At 45.5% G+C, this 24,179-nt stretch overlaps 1 protein-coding gene across 2 annotated transcripts; it reads right to left on the reverse strand.

Moving 5' to 3' along the window:
* Positions 1–18,092: 18,092 nt before the first annotated feature.
* Positions 18,093–24,142, reverse strand: LOC113247397 (leukocyte immunoglobulin-like receptor subfamily A member 2). 2 transcript variants are annotated; one of them, XM_044380099.3, is made up of 9 exons: positions 23,909–24,140; positions 23,713–23,748; positions 23,222–23,506; positions 22,465–22,767; positions 21,976–22,272; positions 21,421–21,729; positions 19,084–19,134; positions 18,821–18,950; positions 18,093–18,242 (listed from the first exon to the last, which is right to left on the reverse strand). In XM_044380099.3, exons 1-9 carry the CDS (start codon positions 24,042–24,044, stop codon positions 18,182–18,184), a joined length of 1,608 nt encoding a protein of 535 aa, XP_044236034.3. In that variant the 5' UTR covers positions 24,045–24,140; the 3' UTR covers positions 18,093–18,181. The 2 variants fall into 2 exon arrangements, with proteins under 2 accessions (XP_044236034.3, XP_057170020.1); XM_057314037.1 differs by lacking the exons at positions 18,093–18,242; positions 18,821–18,950; positions 19,084–19,134 and adding an exon at positions 19,873–20,525 and having other exon boundaries at positions 23,909–24,142.
* Positions 24,143–24,179: the final 37 nt, after the last annotated feature.

The following is a 24,179-nucleotide window of genomic DNA, read 5'->3' on the forward strand; positions in this document are numbered from 1 at the left end:
GTGGAAGACACCACTGCCTTGTGTCTCTCCGAGTTCTTGGTGGTGTATGAATCTGGGCAGTCTCTCCAAGAGTGAGAGTTACTTTTGTTTCACAGTTTTGGTAGGGAGAGGCATTTCCAGCACCTTCCACCTGGCCTTTCCTTCACCGAATCTCTTACTCCACACATCAGAAAACCAGTGTCCGCTGTTGAGGATGTCTCTTCAGTCTAAGGATTCCAGCAATTAGAGAAATAACCACAAGGGTGGGTCCGGGAACCCACCAATCACACCTCCTCCTTATGTCTTCACTCTCCCTGGTCCACTCAGATGGCCGTGGTTTGGGGGTCTCCAGAAGTAGTTGAGTATTTAACAAAATGGTAAGATCAACAAAGCACGTTTTAGTAAAAAAAAAAAAAAAAAAAAAAAATCCGCAGGAGACGACAGATTACTATTTTACCAATAGAGAAGGCAATGGCACTGTTTTTAAATGAGGAGAGAGAAAATGCTGAAAACGCACAGGGAATAGTGACTCTGTCCATCGTCAGCTTCCTACAGACCTTCCAGAACCTGCATGTGCGTGAGGTATGGCGCATAGAACTTCCTCCTCTCTGGAGAAGCAGACTCTATCGGAAAGAACTCCTCATCCCCATTTCTCCTGCTCAGAAATTCCCACTCTGTGACTTCCCATTTCAGAGTAGACACCAGATCTGAATCTGTCTCTCTTGGTGTCCTCACTCCCATCTCCCCTGAATTCCCCCCCCCAGAGCCAACATCATTTCACCTGGTGTCTAGGACCTTCATGGAAGTGACTAATTTTGCATTTCAAACGGATTTTATGCTATTTACACATTCAGTGTCTCTCCCTGCCTCATAAGTAATTGTCCCTGATAGGGTAGGTGGTGTATCTGAGGATTCGTTGTAACGATTCTGTAAGCAAGCGAAAGGCGTTGAGCAATAAGTTGCCCCATGGAATTCTAAGCCGTTATCTTCTCATTGCTAAATCGTGTAAAAGACAATAAAGGAACATTTACAGAGAAAATAACTACATTATTAATGATTGGTTAATAACGGCTTAGTTGATCACCAATGCTTAATGTAAGACTATTTATTAATGAGTAGTAAATTGATAATACACCCCTGAGAAGATAATTTGAGGGGAATTTTAAAGCGGAATTCGAGGCTCATTCTAAAAGTACAAAATGATATCATAAAAATATGACTCACTTTCCTTCCCTGCGGTGTAAGGCAGAGCAGGGTGGTGAGTTTCGCAACCTCGGTGACTTTCCTGCCTGCCCCAGCTGTGCGGAGGGGCCCGGGGTCAGAGCCTAGAAGGCCACACTGAGCAACAGGATGCATGGGTAGTCGTCCATTACCCTCCCATCCCGCTCGTGTTTCGACACTGACGTTCTACCGGAAGCAGAACTGCTACTTCCTCATTTGTCAGTCTCTGTAGTGGTCCCAAAGAAGACGTGGACTTCTCCTTTCTCCGAAGACCATTTCTTACCTGTCATAAGGGCACAGTTCTGCATTTCAGGCACTGTCCAAAGGTGCCATCGAGTGAAGACCGCCCCACACCTGGTTCAGAGCCGGACGGTCAGAAGATTCGTGGGTCCTGCCCAGGTCACCAGCTCTCCCCACACGTGGGTGGTGTGCGTGCATCTCCAGAGCTCCCTAGCTCATGGAGTCCCATCCGGATTAATGAAGTTTGAAACAAGTGCATGAACAGAGACCTTGGGTGCCTGTCCCCACAGCCGTTGGTCATGGCTGGGGTGGTGAGGTGAGAGACCCAGGGCGGAGGAGAAGGGGGAGGCTCTGCAGAGAGAGAAACCATGATGCAGACAAAAGAAGAGCTTTGTCCAAGGGAACCTCCCGTTTGGATTCAGGTTGTGCACTTGGCGTGGATACCACGCCAGTGACATTGTCCTTATTTTTCCTTAGGGGTGATTTTTGCTTTCATAACTTGGTTAATTTGACATCCCTCAGGTTTCTCCACAGTAAAGTTGCTATTTGCCCTTTGTAATGAATAACTGATCTGCGGGGAGATATTTTGGGAGTGTGTATATATCATGTTCCCCATTAAACTTCCACTTAGCTAATTCTACCAGCCGCTGACCGTTATGCTGAAGCAAACGCCTTCTCTTCATCCTACTGGATTCATTTCTATATAAATGATATTGTTGATAGTATCTCGCTGCTTTTAATTGCTTGTGAAATGTGGCCGATGCTCCTTGTATTTCTTTCTGCCATAATGAGCAGAGGCATCTAGGCTTTCTGATTTTCCTATGTCTTCATATTGATTTTTTTTAAAAGATTTTATTTATTTATTCGACAGAGAGAGAGACAGCCAGCGAGAGAGGGAACACAAGCAGGGGGAGTGGGAGAGGAAGAAGCAGGCTCATAGCGGAGGAGCCTGATGTGGGGCTCGATCCCATAGCGCCGGGATCACGCCCTGAGCCGAAGGCAGACGCCCAACCGCTGTGCCACCCAGGCGCCCCTTCATATTGATATTTGATGTTCTTAACCAACAGAGCCACCCAGGTGCCCCTTGATAGTTGATGTTCTTACAGCACTATTTTACTTCTCTTTACTATTTCCTCCTTTTCATTTAAACACCCACCCTAAAATTCACTTTATATAAAGATAACTTTCTTTCAAAAGAATGAAACTGGACCACTGTCTTAACACCACGCACAAAAATACAGCCTAAATGGATTAAAGACCTTGAGGTGAGACCTGAAACCATAAACATCCTAGAAGAGAATACAGGCAGTAATTACTCTGAAAGTGGCCATACCAACATTTTTCTAGATATGTTTCTTCAGGCAAGAGAAACAAAAGCAAAATTAAACTATTGGGACTACATCAAAATCAAAACTCAGCAAAGGAAACCATCAAAAAATAAAAAGGCAACCTATGGAATGGGAGACGATATTTGCAAATGACATATCTGATAAAGGGGTTAATATCCAAAATATATAAAGAACTTACACAACTCAACACCAAAAAAACCATAAATAATCCAATTACAATTGGCAGAAGGCCTGAATAGATATTTTTCAAAGAAGAAATCCAGAGAGTCAACAGATCCCCGAAGAGATACTCAACATCGCTCATCATTAGGGAAGTGCAAATCAAAACCACGGTGAGGTGTCACTTTACACCTGCCAGGATGGTTAGAGTCAGAAAGAGAAGAGACAACAAGTGTTGTTGAGGACGTGGAGAAAAAAACACCCCTCTTGCACCACTGATGGGAATGCAAACTGGGGCAGGCACTGTGGAAAACACTACGGAGGTTCCTCAAAAAATTAAAATAGAAATACCCTATGACCCAATAATTCCACTACTGGATATTTATCCCAAGAAAACAAAAACACTATTTTGAAGAGACATATGCACCCCTGGGTGCTCAGTTGGGTCAGTGGCCAACTCTTTATTTGGGCTCATGTCATGATCTTGGGGTTGTGAGATCGAGCCCCAAGTTAGGCTGCAAGCTCAGCGGGGTGTCTGCATGAGATTCTCTCTCCCGCTCCTTCTGCCCCTCCCCCCACTTGCTTGCTCTCTCTCTTTCTCTAAAATAAATAAAATATTTTTTTGAAAACATTTGCCCCTATGTTTACTGCAGCATTATTTACAATAGCCAAGATATGGAAGCCATCCAAGTGTGGGTAAGGGAGATGTGATGTAAGTATTCATATACACGTAATGGAATATTACTCAGCCTTGGGATGAGATTTGCCATTTGTGTGACACAGATGGACCTAGAGGGTATTACGCTAAGTAAACTAAGTCAGAGGGAAAAAGACAAGTATCATACGATTTCGCTTATATGTGGAATCTAAAAAACAAAACGAATGAATGAACAAAAAAACAAAAACCAGATTCAGATCTATAAATACAGGGAACAGACTGGTGGTTGCCAGAGAAGATGGGAATGGAGGGGGATGGGCAAAAGGGGTGAAGGGGAGTGGGAGGTACAGGCTTCCAGTCATGAAATGAGCAAGTCCTGAGAATACAAGGCACAGCCCAGGACGCCTGGGTGGCTCAGTCGGTTAAGGGTCTGCCGTTGGCTCAGGTCGTGATCCTGGGGTCCTGGGATAGAGCCCCCCATCGGGCTCCCTGCTCTGTGGGAAGACTGCTTCTCCCTCTCCCTCTCCCTCTGCCCGTCTCTCTTTCTCTTTCTCTCTCTCTCTCTGTCTTTCATGAATAAATAAATAAAATCTTAAAAAAAAAAAAAAAAGCACAGGGGCGTCTGAGTGGCACAGCGGTTAAGCGGCTGCCTTCGGCTCAGGGCGTGATCCCGGCGTTCTGGGATCGAGCCCCACATCAGGCTCCTCCGCTATGAGCCTGCTTCTTCCTCTCCCACTCCCCCTGCTTGTGTTCCCTCTCTCGCTGGCTGTCTCTATCTCTGTCGAATAAATAAATAAAATCTTTTAAAAAAAAAAAAGCACAGGGAATATGGTCAATGATACTGTAATAGCGTCATGTGGTGACCGACGGTTAGCTACACTTGCGGTGAGCACAGCTTGATGTGAAGAGACCTTAAATCGCTATGTTGTGCACCTGACACTAATGTAACATTTGTGTCAACTACACTCCAATTAAAAAAAAAAGCTCACTTTCTCTTGCCCTGCTCAGTGGTAAACGGCTCCACGTTGAGATGAACCTGCGTTTATTTAACTCAATTTCCCGATATTTCACAAGTACAAACAATACTTCAATCAGGAGCCTTGGGATATATCTTTTCATATTTTTGGCAGGCATTTCCTGGGGCAAAGGCATAATTTGCATATGTTGTTTGGCAAATAATGACAATTTCCCCTAAATGTGAACTGTCCCTTTCCCCCCCAGGCTTTCTTTTCTTTTCTTTTTCTTAATAATATTTATTTTGTTATATTAGTCACCATACAGTACATCCCCAGTTCTTGATGCAATGTTCCATGATTCATTACTTGCATATAACACCCTGTGCACCATGCAATACGTGCCCTCCTTAATACCCATCACCGGCCTATCCCATTCCCCCACCTCCCCCCTCTGAAACCCTCAGTTTGTTTCCCAGAGTCCAGAGTCTCTCATGGTTCATTCCCCCTTCTGTTTACCCCCCCTTCATTCTTCCCTTCCTTCTCCTACCGATCTCCCTGCTATTCCTTATGTTCCATAAATGAGTGAAACCATATGATAATTGTCTTTCTCTGCTTGACTTATTTCACTTAGCATAATCTCCTCCAGTGCCGTCCATGTTGCAGCAAATGTTGAGAGCTCATTCTTTCTGATAGCTGAGTAACATTCCATTATATATATGGACCACAACTTCTTAATCCAGTCATCTGTTGAAGGGCATCTCGGCTCCTTCCACAATTTAGCTATTGTGGACAATGCTGCTATGAACATTGGGGTACCTATGGCCCTTCTCTTCACTATGTCTATATCTTTGGGGTAAATACCCAGTAGTGCAATTGCTGGATCATAGGGTAGCTCAATTTTTAACTTTTTTAAAAAAATATTTTATTTATGTGACAGAGAGACAGCCAGCGAGAGAGGGAACACAGCAGGGGAGTGGGAGAGGAAGAAGCAGGCTCCCAGCGGAGGAGCCCGGAGAAGCCCGATGTGGGGCTCGATCCCGGAACGCCAGAACCACGCCCTGAGCCAAAGGCAGACGCTTAACGACTCCGCTACCCAGGCGTCCCCAATTTTTAACTTTTTAAGGGACCTCCACACTGTTTTCCAGAGTGGCTGTACCAACTTGCATTCCCACCAACAATGTAGGAGGGATCCCCTTTCTCCACATCCTCTCCAACATTTGTTGTTTCCTGCCTTGTCCATTTTTGCCATTCTAACTGGTGTAAGATGGTATCTCAAGGTGGTTTTGATTGAATTTCCCTAATGGCTAATGATTTTGAACATTTTTTCATGCATCTGTTAGCCATTTGTATGTCTTCAATGGAAAAGTGTCTATTCATATCTTCTGCCTATTTATTGATTTGATTATTTGTTTCACGTGTATTGAGTTTGAGAAGTTCTTTGTAGATCTTGGATACCAGTCTTTTATCTGTACTGTTATTTGGAAATATCTTCTCCCATTCCGTGGGTTGCCTCTTTGTTTTTTTGACTGTTTCTTTGGCTGTGCAGAAGCTTTTTATCTTGATGAAGTCCCACACATTCATTTTTTCTTTTGTTTCTCTTGCCTTTGGAGATGTGTCATGAAAAAAGTTGGTGTGGCTGATGTCAAAGAGGTTGCAGTCTATGTTCTCCTCTAGGATTTTGATGGATTCCTGTCTCACATCGAGGTCTTTCAACCATTTAGAGTTTATCTTTGTGTATGGTGTGAGAGAGTGGTCAAGTTTCATTCTTTTGCATGTAGCTGTCCAATTTTCCCAGCACCATTTACTGAAGAGACTGTCTTTTTTCCACTGGATGTTTTTTCCTGCTTTATCAAAGATTAGTTGCCCAAAGAGCCGAGGGTCCATTTCTGCACCTCTATTCTGTTCCATTGGTCTATGTGTCTGTTTTTGTGCCAGTACCATGCTGTCTTTGTGATCACGGCTTTGTAGTACAGCTTGAAATCCGCATTGTGATGCCCCCAGCTTTGTTTTTACTTTTCAACAGTTCCTTGGCGATTCGGGGCGTTTTCTGGTTCCACACAAATTTAAGGGCTGTTTGTTCCAGTTCTTTGAAAAATGTCCTCGGTATTTTGATCGGGATGGCATTGAAAGTGTAGATTGCTCTGGGTAGCATAGACATTTTAACTATGCTTATTCTTCCGATCCATGAGCATGGAATATTTTTCCATCTTTTTGTGTCTTCTTCAATGTCTTTCAAGAGTGATTTGTAGTTTCTAGAATATAGATCCTTTACGTCTCCGGTTAAGTTAATACCGAGGTAACATATGATTTTTGGTGCTATTGTAAATGGGATGGATTCCCTAATTTCTCTTTCTTCAGTCTCATTGTTTGTGTATAGAAATGCAACTGATTTCTGAGCATTGATTTTGTATCCCGCCACATTACTGATTGCTCTATAAGTTCTAGTAGTTTGGGGGTGGAGTCTTTTGGGTTTTCTATATAGAGTATCATGTCATCTGCAAAGAGAGACAGTTTGACTTCTTCTTTGCCAATTTGAATACCCTTTATCCCTTTTTGTTGTCCGATTGCTGTTGCAAGGACTTCTAGTACTATGTTGAGTAATAATGGTGAGAGTGGGCATCCTTGTCGTGTTCCTGATCTTAAGGGAAAGGCTTCCAGCTTTTCCCCATTGAGAATGATATTCGCTGTAGGCTTTTCATAGATGGTTTTTATGAAATTGAGGAAGGTACCCTCTATCCCTACACTCTGAAGGGTTTTAACCAGGAAAGGATGCTGTATTTTGTCAAATGCTTTTTCTGCATCTATTGAGAGGATCATATGGTTCTTGACTCTTTTTTTGTTGATATGATCTATCACACTGATAGATTTGCGAATGTTGAACCACCCTTGCGTCCCAGGGATGAATCTCACTTGGTCATGATGGATTATCCTTTTAATGTACTGTCGGATCCTATTAGCTAGGATCTTGTTGAGAATTTTGGTGTCCATATTCATCAGGGAAATCGGTCTGTAATTGTCCTTTTTGATGGGGTCTTTGCCTGGTTTGGGGATCAAGGTAATATTGGCCTCATAGAATGAGTTTGGTAGTTTTCCTTCTGTTTCTATTTTTTGAAACAGCTTCAGGAGAATAGGTATTATTTCTTATTTGAATGTTTGGTAGAATTCCCCGGGGAATCCGTCAGGCCCTGGACTCTTGTTTTTGGGGAGGTTTTTGATCACTGCTTCAATCTCTTCATAATTAATCGGTCTGTTTAAATAATCAGTTTCTTCCTGTTTCAGTCTTGGTAGTTTATAGGTTTCCAGGAAGGCATCCATTTCTTCCAGGTTGTTTAATTTATTGGCATAGAGCTGTTGATAAAAGTTTCTAATGATCCTTCCTATTTCATTGGTGTTGGTTGTGATCTCTCCCCTTTCATTCATAATTTTATTAATTTGGGTCCTTTCTCTATTCTTTTGGATAAGTCTTGCCAGTGGTTTGTCAATTTTATTTATTCCTTCAAAGAACCAGCTTCTAGTTCTGTTGATCTGCTCTACTGTGCTCCTGGTTTCTAATTCATTGATCTCTGCTCTAATCTTGATCAACTGCTTTCTCTTGGGTGAGTTAGGCCTATTCTTCTGTTCCAGCTCCAGCTTCTTGAGGTGAGAGTATAAAAACTGCATTTTAGACTTTTCTATTCTCTTGAGTGAGGCTTGGATGGCTATGTAATTACCCTTAGGACCACCTTTGCAGTGTCCCACAGGTTTTGGACCAATGTGTTTTCATTCTCATTGGTCTCCAGAAATTGTTTAAACTGATTTTTAATTTCCTGGTTTACCCAATCATTCTTGAGCAGGATGGTTCTTAGTTTCCAAGTGTTTGAGTTTCTTCCAAATTTTTCCTTGTGATTGACTTCCAGTTTCAAAGCATGGTGGTCTGAGAATATGCAGGGAATAATTTCAGTCTTTTGGTATCAGTTGAGACCTGTTTTGTGACCCAGTATATGGTCTATTCTGGAGAAAGTTCCATGTGCATTCGAAAAGAATGAGTATTCTGTTGTTCTGGGGTGTAGTGTTCTATATATATCTATGAGGTCCATCTGTTCCAGTATGTCATTCAAAGCTCTTGTATTTTTGTTGATTTTCTGCTTAGGTGATCTGTCTATTGCTAATAGTGGAGTGTTGAGGTCCCCTACTATTAATGTATTATTATCTATATGTCTCTTTATTCTGGTTAAGAGTTGGCTTATTTATCTAGCTGCTCCCCTGTTGGGGGCATAGATATTTATAATTGTCATATCCACTTGTTGGATACATCCTTTAAGAATAATATAGTGTCCTTCTGTATCTCTCACTACAGTCTTTAGTTTAATATCCAATCTGTTTGATATGAGAATTGCTACCCCAGCTTTGTTTTGAGGTCCATTGGCATGAAAAATGGTTTTCCATCCCTTCACTTTCAGTCTGGATGTATCTTTAGGTTCAAAATGAGTCTCTTGCAGACAGCAAGTGGATGGGTCATGTCTTTTTATCCAATCTGCAACCCTGTGGCATTTATGAGAGCATTTAGGCCATTCACATTGAGAGTGATTATTGAGAGAGATGATTTGAATGATGTCATGTTGCCTGTGAAGTCTTTGTTTCTATAGATTGTAAATTTCTGTTCTGTATCACTCTTGGGGCCTTTTTACTTTTATAGAACCCCCCTTAAAATCTCCTGTAGGGCTGGTTTGGTGGTTACGAATTCTGCCGATCCTGGAAGGTCCTTATCTCTCCATCAATTCTGAATGACAGCCTTGCTGGATAAAGGATCCTTGGCTGCATGTTCTTCTCAGATAGAGCTTTGAAAATCTGCTGCCACCCCTTCCTAGCCTGCCAGGTCTCTGTAGACAGGTCTGACGTTATTCTGATATTTTTCCCTCTGTACGTAAGGATTTTCTTCCCCCTGGCCGCTTTCAATACTATATCCTTGGATCTAATATTTGCGAATTTCTCTATGATGTGATGTGGTGTGGGTCTGTTCTCATTGACCTTGGGAGGGGTCCTCTCTGCTTCCTGGACACGAATGCTTGTTTCCGTTGCCAGATTAGGGAAGTTCTCAGCTACAGTTTGTTCAAATATCTCTTCTAGACCTCTCTCTTTCTCCACCCCCTCGGAGATGCCGATGATTCTGACACTGGAACGTTCCACTGAGTCAGTAATCTCCCGTAATCTACATTGTTGAGATTGGATTTTTTTGAGGCAAGTTTCTGTTTTAACTTTCTCTTCTACCATCCCATCCTCCAATTCACTTATTCATTCTTCTGCCTCATTTACCCTGGTCGTCAGAGCGTCTAGTTTAGACTGCATTTGATTCATAGCATTTTTAATTTCTGCCAGACTCGCTCTCATTTCTGCCCTTAGAGAGTCTATATTCTCGTTAGTATTTTCATTAATAGTTTTTTCAAGCCTACATATCATCTTGACCATTGTTACTCCGAACTCCATTTCTGACAATTTGGTTATATCCATATCCATCAGTTCTGTGGCAGAGGCCACAGACTGATTATCTTTTCTTTGCTTGGGGGGATTTCTCCTTCTCATCATTCTGATGAGGAGAGGTTGTGGGGATGCCCAGAGCCCAAGTTATTGACCAGGACACAGGCAGTGTCACTTGTTTTATAGGGACCTTAGGGATGTCGGCTTCCTGATTTTTCAGCCTGCCTTCTGGGCGAGGGGCCTGCCGCGCTGATATTCAGGAAACCCTGTTTGGGTTGAGTTGCCCCATCCCCTGCGAGGGGGTATAGGGCTGGGCACACTGTGAGCCAGTATTTCCGGGCTTTTGTTCTCTGGTGGCTTTCCCTGGCAGTTTTCTGTGCCTCTTCTGAGAGTCAGAGCAGCAGTAGCTGTATCCTAGCCTCTGTCTCAGAACAGAGAGATCACAGTCTGCTCTCCACTGAGCTCTCTTAAGCCACTTTAACTCTGTTTCTATCGGTACTGCTAAAAACCCTGCAGCGACCTGGGATGTGCGTCCCACAGCCTGTGTCCCAGCTCTCACTTCCCGGGCTGGGGCGTCTCTGTCCTTTATGCTTCTAACACCGCCAGCCGCCCCCAGTTCCCACGCGCGCTCCCGAGCTCCCTGTTTCAGTATGGTTCGCGTGCGCTCTGGAGCGCCGGTTTTCAGTCTGGTGGCGCGCGCTCCCGGCTCACGGTCTCAGTCCGCTCTCTCGCGGGTGCCCTCCGAGAGTCCGCCCGCTCCCCATGCAGGTGGCTACCGCTTCCCGGAGCCCGCCTGAGCGCGGAGACTCCCTCCCCCTTCCATTTATCTTCCTATATCTGTGCGCGGATGCACAGCTCCCCGTTTCATACCTCAATACTCAGCGCTGGAGATGTTCCTTTGTAGAGATCCAGATGCATCTTCCTGCGTCGCAGGCTGATTCCGTGGGTGTTCAGGATGGTCTGGTATGTATCCAGCTCGACTCAGGACCAGCTGAGAAAGGGGTCCCCTGCTCCTCCACCATCTTTTCTCCTCCTTGCAGAAAGTGGTCGCTTTTCTGTTCAGTTTCTGCTACTCTTTTCTTCGTTCTCCGGTTGCGCTCATAGGTATTCAGAATGGCTCGGTAGCTCTGTAGCTGAATTCCAGGGACCAGACGAACGTTAGGTCTCCTGCTCCTCCGCCATCTTGGAACGCCGAGCTGGAGCTCAACTCCTGTTTTAAACTGGGTTTCTTGCAGAAAGTGGTCACTTTTCTGTTTATAGAGTTGCTGCCATTCTTTTCTTCATTCTCCAGTTGAGTTTGTAGGCATTCAGAATGGTCTGATAGCTACCCAGCTGAATTCCGGGGACCAGACGAAGTTTAAGCCTCCGGCTCCTCCGCCATCTTGGACTCCTCCCCCCCCCCTTTTTTTAACGCAAAAAAGCAATCCCTTCATTTTAAGGAAGTTAATATTTCCCAAAGGTGTAGGACTTGGAGGGTCTGGGTGGCTATGTATTTTGATAAATACTAGCATAAGACTGGAAATTTTCTTTCACTACCTACCTTTGACACATGCCAGCTTTCTGTGTGTCCATGTTTCAATTTTGCATTCCTACCAACAATACGAGAGCATTTCTGTTTATTCTCAGATTTGTAAAAGCAAGCTGGCAAGCTTTAAATTTTTGCCAAACAGAAAAAATAACATGTCGGTTTAGTTTAAATTTGCATTTCTTTTTATAGAAGTAAATCTGAACAGATTTTCATACGTTAAGGTTCCATTTTATTTTATTTTTATGCTGTAGAAGAGTGTTCGTTTTTGTGGAAAATATTAAAATTAATTTGGAAAAGAATAGAACACATCGTGAAAAACTTGTATTGGGTTACTCCTTTTGTCATTGTGGGGTAAAAATATTCTGGGTTTTTTTTATTATTTTAATTTTTTTATGTTTTTATTTTTTTAGGATTTTTTAAAAACATTCCATAATAGTTAACATACGGTGTTGTATTAGCTTCAAGTGTACAATATAGTGATTCAATACTTCTATACATCACCTGAGCTCATCACAAGTACCATTTTAACCTTTTAAAAAATTTCCTATTCGTATAGTTTGCCATTTGTCTATTTTTCTTCAATAATTCACGTTCATATATATATAATGTCCACATATGTGTATCTGCATGTACATAGAAATACATACAGAATCTCTGATATATGTTATAAATATTTCCTCTTAGTCTCCATCTGTGTTTTGACCTATTACTTTTTGTGCCATGCAAAGATGTGCTTTATTTTTATGTAGCCTAATTTCCATTATTTCTTGGCACTGCATCTGGATTGTGAACTCTATTTTATTTTCTTTTAAAGACTGTATTTATTTATCTGACAGAAGGAGAGAGAGAGAGAGAGAGAGCACAAGCAGGGGGAGCAGGAGAGGGAGAAGCAGGCTCCCGCTGAGCAGAGAGCCCGATGTGGGGCTCGATCCCAGGACCCTGGGACCATGACCTGAGCTGAAAGCAGACACTTAACCGACCGAGCCACCCAGGCGCCCTTCTATTTTATTTTTAATTTTTTTTTTTAAGATTTTATTTATTTATTCGACAGAGAGAGAGACAGCCAGCGAGAGAGGGAACACAAGCAGGGCGAGTGGGAGAGGAAGAAGCAGGCTCCTAGCGGAGGAGCCTGATGTGGGGCTCGATCCCAGAACGCCGGGATCACGCCCTGAGCCGAAGGCAGACGCTTAACCGCTGTGCCACCCAGGCGCCCCCCTTCTATTTTATTTTTAAAAAATTTTCCCAGCTTTATTGAGGTATAATCAGCATATAACTGAATGACATCTTGAAAGTCATGTTTACTTTACATGCCTCTGAGGGACGTTGCTTTACCTATTTTATATTTATATCTGATTTGTTGGAAATGTAATCTGTGTACCGTGTGACCTACAGATCTAGCTACATCTCTTTCTCTCCGAATCCATCTTTGCCCCAGCGACTTGATACACTATCTCGTTAGAATCTATCACACCCTGAATTTCCGCATGCACTGGAGTCTACGTCTGAACTTTTTATCGTGTTGTTTTTTCTATGATTGTGTCCATAGCAACTTGGTTTAGTTACATGGTCACTTTTGGTTGAGCCAGCCCAGTCCTATCTCCACGGCTGTGCTTCTTTGGTGTTTTCCTAGCTTTTCTTCCTCTTTCGTTTTCCCATGTGGCTTTTCGTGTCAACTTGCATGGTTTGAGAAGGAAAGCTCCCCAGTAATATTTTGGGGACTCGAGGACATTTAAAAATTCAGTTACGGAGAACTCACATCTTTACGATGCTGAGTCAGTCTACCCAGTGATCAGGCACGTCTCTCCTTTCCTACAAGTCAAGTGTTGGTGTCGTTCAGTAATGTTCGAAAGTTATACCTTTGTGTGTGTCAAGTTATGCACATTTCTTAAAACATTCATTCCTTAGAATTTTCTTCTCTGGCTGTTGATATTCAAAGTGGGGTTGGGATTTATTTGTGCATATGAGGAACTGTTGGTTCCTAGAAATTAATTTTGTAACAGCTAACACATTTGATATTTTTTATTTACTTAAATTCAATTAGCCAAGTTATGGTACATCATTAGTTTTTGATACAATGTTCAGCGATTCATTACTTGAGTATATTTGACATTTTTTACTGCTGGGTGACTTTTATCATGGAGTCCCTAGGGCTTTCCAGGTTGTTTCCCTTCTTGCCATGCACTCTCACTCACGATAGAGCCCTCCTCACCCACATCCTTGTTTGCCCAATTCCCTAAGGACTTCGCACTCAAATTCTCCAAGTCTTCAAAGACCTGGCTCATTCTGCATTTCCAGCTCTGTTTTCCACTCAATATCCCTACCAGAGTAGAACCACCACGATCCATGTGAGGGTGAGGTCTTGCATTGCCAAAATTTCGGTAAAAACAAAAAAATGGCTATGGTCCATTCTAAGTCTTATCATAGACCCTCCTTGTTTTTCCTTGGCGACTGGCCTGGGTTCCTAGCGCAGGGCACAATGAGAAATTTGTGGAAATGCAAGCATTGTAAATATAGTCTAATCTGGAGAGTCAATGATGTTACAAAATTAGAATCCAAAAGTTGAACATTACATCAAAAACTAATGATGTAATATGTGTTGGCTAATTTAATTTAAAGTAAAAAAAAAAATCCAAAAGAACAAAAGGATGAAAAAAACAATAGGAATAAATGCTTTCTCCTAGGCCAGAATTTTCAGAAGTAGTTTCTTTTTCCTTTCCTTTCTTTTCTTTTCTTTTTTTTTCTTTTGTAATCTCTACTTGGGCTTAAACTCATGACCCTGAGATTGAGTCACATGCTCTTCTGGCTGAGCGAGCCAGGATCCCCTCCAGAAGTTTCTTTAAGAGCTGACGGAACCCAGTGAGGCAGGATCCTTTCTTTACCTTGGCCTTCTGGAAAATTCTTAGATGTTCCTTCCCAGAGCATAATCAGCCCCCTCCACTCCAGGTCGCTCCTATCGGAGCTCTCAGCTACCCCTGAGCATACACCAGCGGTGCGGGCAAGCAACCAGTGCCCGCTTGTCTTTCTGCCTTGCTCAGACAGCTGCCTTCACTGGCCAGGATGTGGTTTCCACCATCAGATGTCTGCTTGTGGTGGGCCCTGCAAGCATCTATCTCCAGATGACCATCAGTTCCAGCGGGTATGGCCTGGAATGATCTGGTATTGTGTCTGTTCTAGGTTGCCGTTCAGCTCTGTTCTCCCTAAAAAGGGTGAGAGGCGCTTCCAATTTCAGAAGTGAAACAGAAGATGGAAGGGAAAGAGGAAGCAGGGCTCAAAGCAAAAGTCAAGTCATTTCCATCTCGTGGTCCAGAAGGCAAAGAAGCAGAGGTTTGATAAAAGCCAAAGCTGAAGGTTATCCGCAGGCTGACCTGTGTGTTCGCTGTGGAAATCGAGGGCTTTATTTCCTACATTTGTGGGAGCGAATTCCGGCTTCTTGGGTCAAGTGACTGGGTCTTCAAAGACACGCAAAGCAAAGGGGACAATTGACCAGTGAGCTCTGTGCTGCCTGAGGTGACTGTTTATGACCCCTGAAAAGTGGAAATACCCTGAGTACCCACCTTTCAGTAAAGATATGGTCAATCCAGTTCCGGTTACAGACGACCTCCAGCCAATTAAAATCAGAGTTAAGGACATTTAATCATCTGAGAAGAAACACACCTTACTGAGCAAAGAAGTCAGGGAATGAAGGGACGTATATTTACAGGTGATCTTAATTTTTTATTATGCTCACGGGGAGAAAAGACTAGCAGGAAAACACCAGGATTAACGCAGGTTGATTTGAATTATGGGATTATTAGGTTTTTATTTCTTCTTCCTACTTCTCTGTGATTCCTGAGCGTTCTGGCATGAATCAATTTTTTATATAATAATAAAATACACACGAAGGCATTAAAAAAAGGAAACTTGCAGGAGGGCTAGGAGTCAAATTAGCAGATACTGCATTAAATCCACTGAATTTATGTTTTAAAGCATCGCCATTTCAGCTCCCTCTGGGTGACTACTGACTTCCTATTAGACCTGGTTGGCAGCTCTGCACGTTTCGGGAACATGTGTGTGTCACCCCATCTCAAGGATGTCCATGTAGCTCTCCACATTTGGTGTGAGGACTTCTTCAGAAGCAATTTCAACCCCAAACCGAAGGATCTAACAATTCCTGGGGGGAAACTCAAAGCAATAGGGAATGGGAGCCCATAAATATATGCCCGAGTGTCTCATCCTTTGGAAGGAAAATTCTGGGTGGTATTCTGTTCTCTCTTAGAGATCTCGGGGGAGTCTTATTCACATGACCTACTGCAGTGACCTCAGGAATGCATCCCTATTTCAGGAACCCCTCTCCCCATACCCACTCATTCTTGCTTCCAAATAAGCCACCTGCTCTCATATTCTTGTCCTAGACCCTGCCTTTGGAGTCACTCACACTAATTCAAGGACTAGAAAATGCCATGAGGCTTTTTCCCCCCCAATGATATGACTCCTTACCATAACCAGCCCAAGATTTCTTCTTACTCATTTATTCACCCATTCACCATTCAGGAAGTCTTACCCCTGTACATTTCAGAAATATGCATGTCAACCCGCAGCCTCCCCAGGAAATGAAGAGATAACGTTGAGCAAAGCAGATATATCTTCTGCCCTCACGCGAGGTCTAGTGTCATTAGGAAAGCCCAATTAATACACCAAATACAAAGAAGCCTAACATAGGAACAAGGATTAGTCCCACAGAGGAAAGGTTTAAGGCAACAGGACAACATAAGATAAAGAAATAACCTACTTAATGGACTTCGGATTGAAGATGATGAGGGAAAATTAAATTATGTCAGTTACAGCTAAATGCCAAGAATGAATTGCTATTACAGAAAGTAAGTGAGCTTAAGAGGAAGAAGGAGGTATTACAGACTATCTTGAGTGAAGGTCTTCAAATAGGTGAATCCTAACACATTAGAAGAAATAAAAAAATAATCAGAAATAAAAAATTTAGCTCTGATTCCTGAATGTGTTACACTGAAATCAAACCTTTGTGAGATACTCAAACCACCAACCAATTGAAATAGATGGTTGACCACCATTTTGATCGGGGGACCTGGGTATTCTGGGATTCAGTTTCAGTGACAACTTCCATGACATTGGGAAAGCAATTCCCAGCTCTGATTTCAAGTTGCTTGGTGTTCTGATTGGATTCAGTTAACATGGATTATTTGGGGAGTTTACAGTCACATGGTGGGGAGACCCCAAAATGCCAGCATTAGAGTATTATCTGTGGAGAATTGTCAGTTCTCCCATCAGTTAGGTCATTCTAAGCATGTGCTAGATTCCGGCTTTCTCCACGTATACATAACTTTCTTTAGACTATCAATTTTGTGGGACAGAGAAAAAAAATTGTCTCGGAATAGAATAAATCCCATGCCTGATCCCCACCCATTGCTTAACTGTACTGGGCCCAATGGATAATGAGCTAAACCCCAAAGTCCATATTGACCATCTTCCTCCCAATTTGAAAACAGGAGAATACACTTACTTATTATCTTGGATAATATTATTGGATAATATAAATATTCAACATAATATATTGGATATTTATTATATTTGTTGTATCTTGGATTTGCTGTTACCTAGACTTCACTCCAAATTCCTTCAGTTGGGGGGGCCTGGGTGGTGCAGTTAGTCAGTTCCTCTCTCATATCATAATCCAGTGACAGAATCAGCTGAGAAACCCCAAGAATTCCTGAGCATATCCCTGAGATCTTTATATCAGATGCAGGGTTCTCTTGGATTCAGAGATTTTGTTCACACTTTAAGGATTTTTAAAATTATGTTCAGTTAGCCAACATATCATCATCATTGGTGTAGTGTTCAATGATTCAATTATTGCGTATAACCCCCAGTGCTCATCACAGCACGTGCCCTCCTTAATACCCATCACCCAGTTACCCTGTCCCGCAACCGCCCTCCCTTCTGTAACCCTCAGTTTGGTTCCCGGAGTCCAGAGTCTCTCATGGTTTGTCTCCCTCTCTGATTTCTTCCCATTAAAGATTTTTTTTTAATATTCCATCTATCTATGAGATAGAGAGAGCGCATGAGTGGGCAGAGAAGCAGAGGGAAAGGGTGAAGCAGACTCCCCGCTGAGCAGGGAGCCCAATGCGAGGCTCCATCCCAAGACCCTGAGATCATGAGCTAAGCCAAAGGCAGGCATTTAACCTACTAAGCCACCCAGGAGCCCTTCATTTTAAGGATAGAGTGTGCAGATTACCAATTCCGAGTGTGGCCCCACAGGATTTTGGAGCTCCATCAGCATATCCAGTCATGACTTGTTGGCTGAGAAATAACCGCCATGTTGGAAACAACAAAGTATCTCTTATGCTCCAATTTGAGGCAGTGGACAGTGCCAGGTGTCGGACTGCCTGATCATAGCTACATGTCTTTTCCGCTGAACCAGAAAATCCACACTACCCGCTACCAAACTGGCCGGAGCAATTTGCACACTCAGCAGTACGTGAGATGCTGCCTGTCGTCCAGCAATTAACACTGAAATCAAAACAAGCAACAAACATCTATCATCTTGGAATTCACAATCTCATTTAATTGGCACCCCAGCTCGGAAGGAGCCATCATCACCACCAGCCACCCAGGAAGCACTGCAGGCTCAGGCAGGAGAGTGCCGATTCCAGGTGCCTGTGCGGGGGGAAGAGCCGTGCAGGCAGCACCTGGGGAAGAGAGAGAAGCCTGCACAATCCAGAGAGGGTGCTGGGATGTCATTCTGGGCTTGCACCTTCCAGGCGGGATAGAAATTTCGGTCTGTCGAAGCAGTTGCTCAACCACATGACCTGAGTCTCTGCGCTTAGAGCCGGAGGCACAGACCGGAAACTCACATGGCGGCGGGGGGCGGGGGGGGGGGGGGCGTGCACATGATAAAAAAGACATTTGCGACACACAGTGTTGGAACAGAACAAAAAAGGGAATGGAGTTATGGACACAAACGTTCTGTGGGATGAAGCTTCATGTCATCAGGATGGGGGAATGACAGAAGCCCGACACTAAGGAACAGCGAGGCAGGGGTAAGGCTGGTGGTAGAGAAGCCCCCTCTGGGGAGCATTCCCAGCTTTGGTCCTTGCCTCCCGCACAGACAACACGGCTTCGCTGCCTTTAGGTCTTCAGCTCAGAGTTCACACAGCTCATGAACCTTTTCAGAATCTTCTGGGTCATTGCAGCCTTGTGTGTGTGTGGTTCTGTTCTAAGGTTCTACAAACCCCAAAGAGTGTGTGCAGCGTCGTCCTCACGTTACCTCTCGGTTTCACCGTGGGAACCTCTCTGGCTGTGCCACGCCTGAAAGACCCACACCGCTAGCGCCACCAGGACCAGTGTGGACAGACCCATTCGGATGAGATTCTCCAGTGTGTGATCTGGGAGTGGGGCTGGGGACAATGGCACAGAGAGGTCATGCACGGTAGGACAGGTCACGTCCACCACGGCACCCAGAGGGGAGCTCTAGGTCTCCCCTCCCCTTGAACAGGTCATATGTGCCCCAGCCTGTGTTCCGTTACTCACCACTCGTGGAGTCTGGAGTCTCCACGGACGGGGTGAGAGTAACAGCAGCCCCTGAGAGTCAGGAAAGCAGAGCAAATGAGTAGCTGGGGACATCTCAGCCCAGCGTTCCCCCGAGGATCTGAACGATCAACTCTCCCTTCCCCTGTCCCGAGGAGCGAGCTCGGCTCTCACAGTGATCCCTCCCGCAGCCGGAGGTGAGGCGCAATCCCTCTTGTCTCCGATTCCTTTGCATTTAGACTTTGCTCTGGGGTCTCAATGACAAAAAAGGGTTCCGCCACTCCCCACGCCATGAGCTGACAGTGCACCTGTTTGGAAATCCCTCAGGTCTAGATCTTTCTTGCTCTCTCAGCAGACTGAGCAATAGCCCACACTGAGCTTAATTTCCTGGTGAGGAGGGTCCTGAGTTAATCCTTAGCTGAGAAGCCTGGATTCATGGATGAGAGGAACCCCAGGGATTCCTGAAGGTCAGAAACACAAAGGGCTGGGCACCCAGGGCTACCAGTCTCTGCTCAGCCTTGGCTCATTCTGTTTTATCCCGCATCTATGTTAAGAACCTTCAAATGATTTTCTTTTCCTATTTCATCCATCCATCCATCCATCCATTCATTCATTCATTCATTCACTATTGAGCTAATAGTTACGGACTATCTGGAAATACAAATAGATGTACTTATATACATATGTGTGTATTTATGTATATTATTTACACATTTGATATAGGATATATTTATGTATAAAAATATATAAAATCACATACTATACATAAATACAAACAATATACACATTATACATCATATAATGTATTTTATATGTAACGTATATCTGTATGCAAATAGAGACATATGTGGTGAGACAATTGTATGCATGCAATACACAGGGTACGTGGGCCAGCATGCCCGCGTGGGTCTTGGTGAAGTTAATAAAGAAAAATCAATGTTCTTATTAAGAAGTAAAATGTGGAGTTAGCAAAAACATAAAACAAAATGAAAAATAAAAAAATGAAAAAATAAATTGAAATCAACCAAATTTTTTGTAAAAAAGGAGGAGAAGAAGAAAAATGTGCAGTGCCTGGATGACTCAGTCATTAAGCATCTGACTCTTGATCTCAGCTCAGGTCTGGATCCCAAGGTTGTGAGTTCGAGCCCCACATTGGGCTCCACGCTCAAGGAAGAAGGAGAAGGAGGAGGAAAATGTGTATCAGATAATGTGGAGCTATGAATAGAGAAGTCTATAATACATTTAGGACTGATGAAACACCTTTTAAAAATAATAAGAGGTTGAGGCGCCTGGGTGGCACAGCGGTTAAGCGTCTGCCTTCGGCTCAGGGTGTGATCCCGGCGTTATGGGATCGAGCCCCACATCAGGCTCCTCCGCTATGAGCCTGCTTCTTCCTCTCCCATTCCCCCTGCTTGTGTTCCCTCTCTCGCTGGCTGTCTCTATCTCTGTCAAATAAATAAATAAAATCTTTAAAAATAATAATAATTTAAAAAAATAAAAAAATAAAAATTATAAGAGGTGTGAACGGGGTCTTTGTATAGGGTCAGCAGCCAAGGTGTCATTTGGAAGAGGATTTTAAGTCAAACCTGAAGGGGAGCAAACCGTGAGGCATAGGAAGGGAGGGCCAGTATCTGGCACACAATGAATGTCCCTGTCCTCTGCCTAAGCTATTCTGTTCTAAGAACTTCACCATGAGATAAGGGGCAATTGCATCCACACAGCCCTGGGCGTTGGGTACGTGCAAGGACAGTCATCACAGGATAGTCTGAAGTATCAAAAGGCTGGGAACAAACAAACTGCCGAATTAGAGGGCATTGGATACATATATCCTGACCCTTTCAAGCAAGAAACTACTAAACAACCATTAAAAAGTGTAGAAGAGACTTACATACACTGATACCAGATAATTCTTTAGAACGTATTATTTCATTAAAAACAAATAGAGCTGATCAGAACTGTGTCTGTAAGATGTTGATGTTTGCCCACCCACGGAAAATATGTTTGTAGGGTGTCCCGGACTGTTTGGGGGGAAAATGTAGCCGAGTGTGGTCAGGCTGATTTGGGAGGATTGAGCAAGTGGTAGCAGAGATTGGGAGGTAACTACTCTTCTTGTACCCCATTTGTGAACACTAGCTGGCATAGACCCTGTCGATGCCCTCCCGTGAAAGACGGAGGGAAAAGCAAGGCCTCTGGCTTTTTCAGAGAGGCTGCATTTCACACGTGGGTGGGGGCCCAGCGGGAGGTGTGGGGCAGAGGAGGGAAGGACAAGGTGCCTGCAGAGAGGTCATCCAGACACGAGACAGAAGGGATGGGGAGGAAGACATTCCGACAGCCCCTCACCTGTGACCACGAGCTCCAGGGGGTCGCTGGGGTGCGACAGCAGGAAAGGGGTGCTGCCCAGTGACCCGTAGCACCTGTAAGTCCCCCCGTGATCCAGAGTCGCAGGGCGCAAGGGAAAGTTCGCCTGAAATACTCCATCTTGGTGCTGAGACCTGAGGTGCAGGGGGGGCCCGGCTTCCCCCTCCTTGGACAGAAGGAACGCATCAAACAAGCTGGGGCTCTGACAGCGCAGGGTCACATTCTCTCCTGGGGCCACAGTGGGGCTCGGCCAGGCAGACAGAGTGGGAGCTGGCCCCTGCGGCGGCAGGACTGGGAGAGAGAGTCCTGGGTGTTAGGGGCGGCTCCGCGCTCTCGCCCCTCCCCTGAGCCGAGCTGTCACTCAGGTGCTCCACCCAAGTGCAGCTGCTTCCGCTTCCAGATTGCCGAAGATCTCGAAGATCTCGCACTTTCCTGTGCTGGCGCCTCTCTGCCTGTGCTCCCCGCCCCCACCTCCAACAAGACCCTGAGATGCCAGTCCAGGAAAAGTGAAGTGCGGGCTGGGATATGACTCCTCACCTGCGACCAGGATGTCCAGGAGGTCACTGGGGGCGGACCACTTGGAGGAGAGGGTGTGTCCACCATAGCACGTGTACCGGCCCCCGTGGGAGGGTCTCACAGGGCCCAGGGCGAAGTCAGCCCCAGAGAGTCCCTCCTGGAGCTGCCTGGCAAGGTACTGGGGAGGGTCACCTGCGCCCTCCTTGGACAGAGCGAATCTGTCGTAGCTGACATCAGAGCGACACTGGAGGGTCAGGCTCTGTCCAGGAGCCACCACCGGCCCTGGCAAGACTGACAGGGATGGTTTCCTAGACACACCTGGGAGAAAAGGCGGTTCTGGTTTCCAAGGCGGTCAGGTTCCTCCTCCTCCCACAGGCCTCCCACTGCTGCCTCTGAGTCCTGAGCCCTCTTGCCCCAACCTCATCCTGCCCAGTGCTCCACCTGAGATGAGGCTTCTCTCACTGATCTGGACACCCAAGGAGTTCTAGGGTCGTGCCCTGAATTCCTCACCTGAGATCAGCAGCTCCAAAATGAGGCTGGAGGTGGACCACACATAGGGGGAACTCGAGAAATAACCATAGCACCTGTACGTTGGCCTGTGACTTGGGCTCACGGGGTCCACGGGGAAGAGCGCCTGGAACCACCCGTCAGCTTGGTGCTGTGCGTCCAAGTGTCTGGGGTGGCCCTCGCCTCCTTCGCTACACAGAACGAACCAGTCAAATGCCTGCCATGAGCCACACTGGAGGGTCACGCTCCCTCCCGAGGTCACGATGGGGCTGGGGAGCGCCACGAGGCTGGGTTTGTTGAACATTCCTGGGAGAGAAAAAGCCAGATGTGTTCAAAGGGGAGGGGGCGCCTGAGGACGTTGTGCTAGGTGAATTAGGGTAGGCACAGAGGGACACATATTGCATGATTCCACTTCTATGAGGAATCCAAAGATGGTCAGATTCGTAGAGGCAGAGAGTAGAATGGGGGTTGCTGGGGGCTGCAGGGAGGGGAAGGGGGAGGATCATGGGTATAGAGCTTTGGTTCTGCAAGAGGATTCCGTTCTGGAGACCTGCTGGGCAGCTCCGTGCTTATAACAATACTGTGTTGTGCGCTTAAGAATCTGAGAAGAAGGTAGATCTTGTTATAAGTGCTTTACCATAATAAAAAAGGGGGAGAGAGGAACACCACCCCCTGATTGTCGATGGGACGCTGCTGTAGAAAGGGAGGTCCCTTCCGGGGCACAGCCACCTCACCTGTGCAGATGGAAGGGCCCGCTCACCTGTGACCGCCAAGTCCAGAGGCTTGCTGGGAATGGACCGGCGTGTTCGTCGGTGATACAAGCAGAAGTAGCGCCCAGCAAGGTTGTAGGTCATGTGTGGGAATGGGAACTTGGCCTTGTTGCTGGGTCCCATGGGAAACTCTCTTCTCAAGGGCTCTGAGACCCCTTCCCGGTACAGGAAGTACTGGTCAGCGTGCTGAGACCCCTGACACCAGATGCTCACAGGCTTCCCCTGGGCCACCTCAGGGCCTGGCTCTGCCCAGATGATGGGTGTGAGCAGCGTCTCTGGAAGAGAGTCTGAGTTGCAGTCCCTATAATCCCTATGCCTCAGTTTCCCCTAGCTCTCAGCCCTCCGGCCCCTTGTACATGTTCTTTATTGATCAATTTAAGATTCCTCTCCTCCATCCTCCAGATGCTCTGGCAGGGCAGGGGGGGTCCTCTATTGTGCCCAAGGAGAAAGTGGGACCTGGGACCCTCGGGATTGGGCTCACCTGCCTGCACGTGGGTCATCTGGCCCAGACGCGGTCCTGGAAGAGAGATCCCAGTGAGAGGCCAGTGACTCCTGAGCAGATCCCCGCCTTTGCTGAGCATCCCAAATTCATGAGATCTCCTGAGAGATCACAGCCTGGCTCTGAGGGGCTCCCCTCTCCCACACAGGTGTCTACCCCCAACCTTCCAAAAACTCACCGAGGCAGAGAAGGACCATGAAGGTGATGGTCATGGCGCTGCTTCCCACTGGACAAGCCTGCACAGATGGACAAAACCACAGAAACTGGCAGAACAGACAGACCCACAGGATGCCGGCAGCAGGGGGCTTTCCCATTGGTGGGCTCAGGGGAAGGGGCTCCAAAGGATGCCTGCTTTCCTGCAGACAAGTGAGACCTGATCTGTGGTATGCCCAAGCTTCCACCTACCAGGCACGACCTCTTCCTGAAGAGGGTGGGGACCCAGTTTCCAA

This window comes from Ursus arctos, unplaced genomic scaffold, assembly GCF_023065955.2.
Source record: "Ursus arctos isolate Adak ecotype North America unplaced genomic scaffold, UrsArc2.0 scaffold_19, whole genome shotgun sequence".
Classification (NCBI taxonomy): Eukaryota; Metazoa; Chordata; class Mammalia; order Carnivora; family Ursidae; genus Ursus; species Ursus arctos.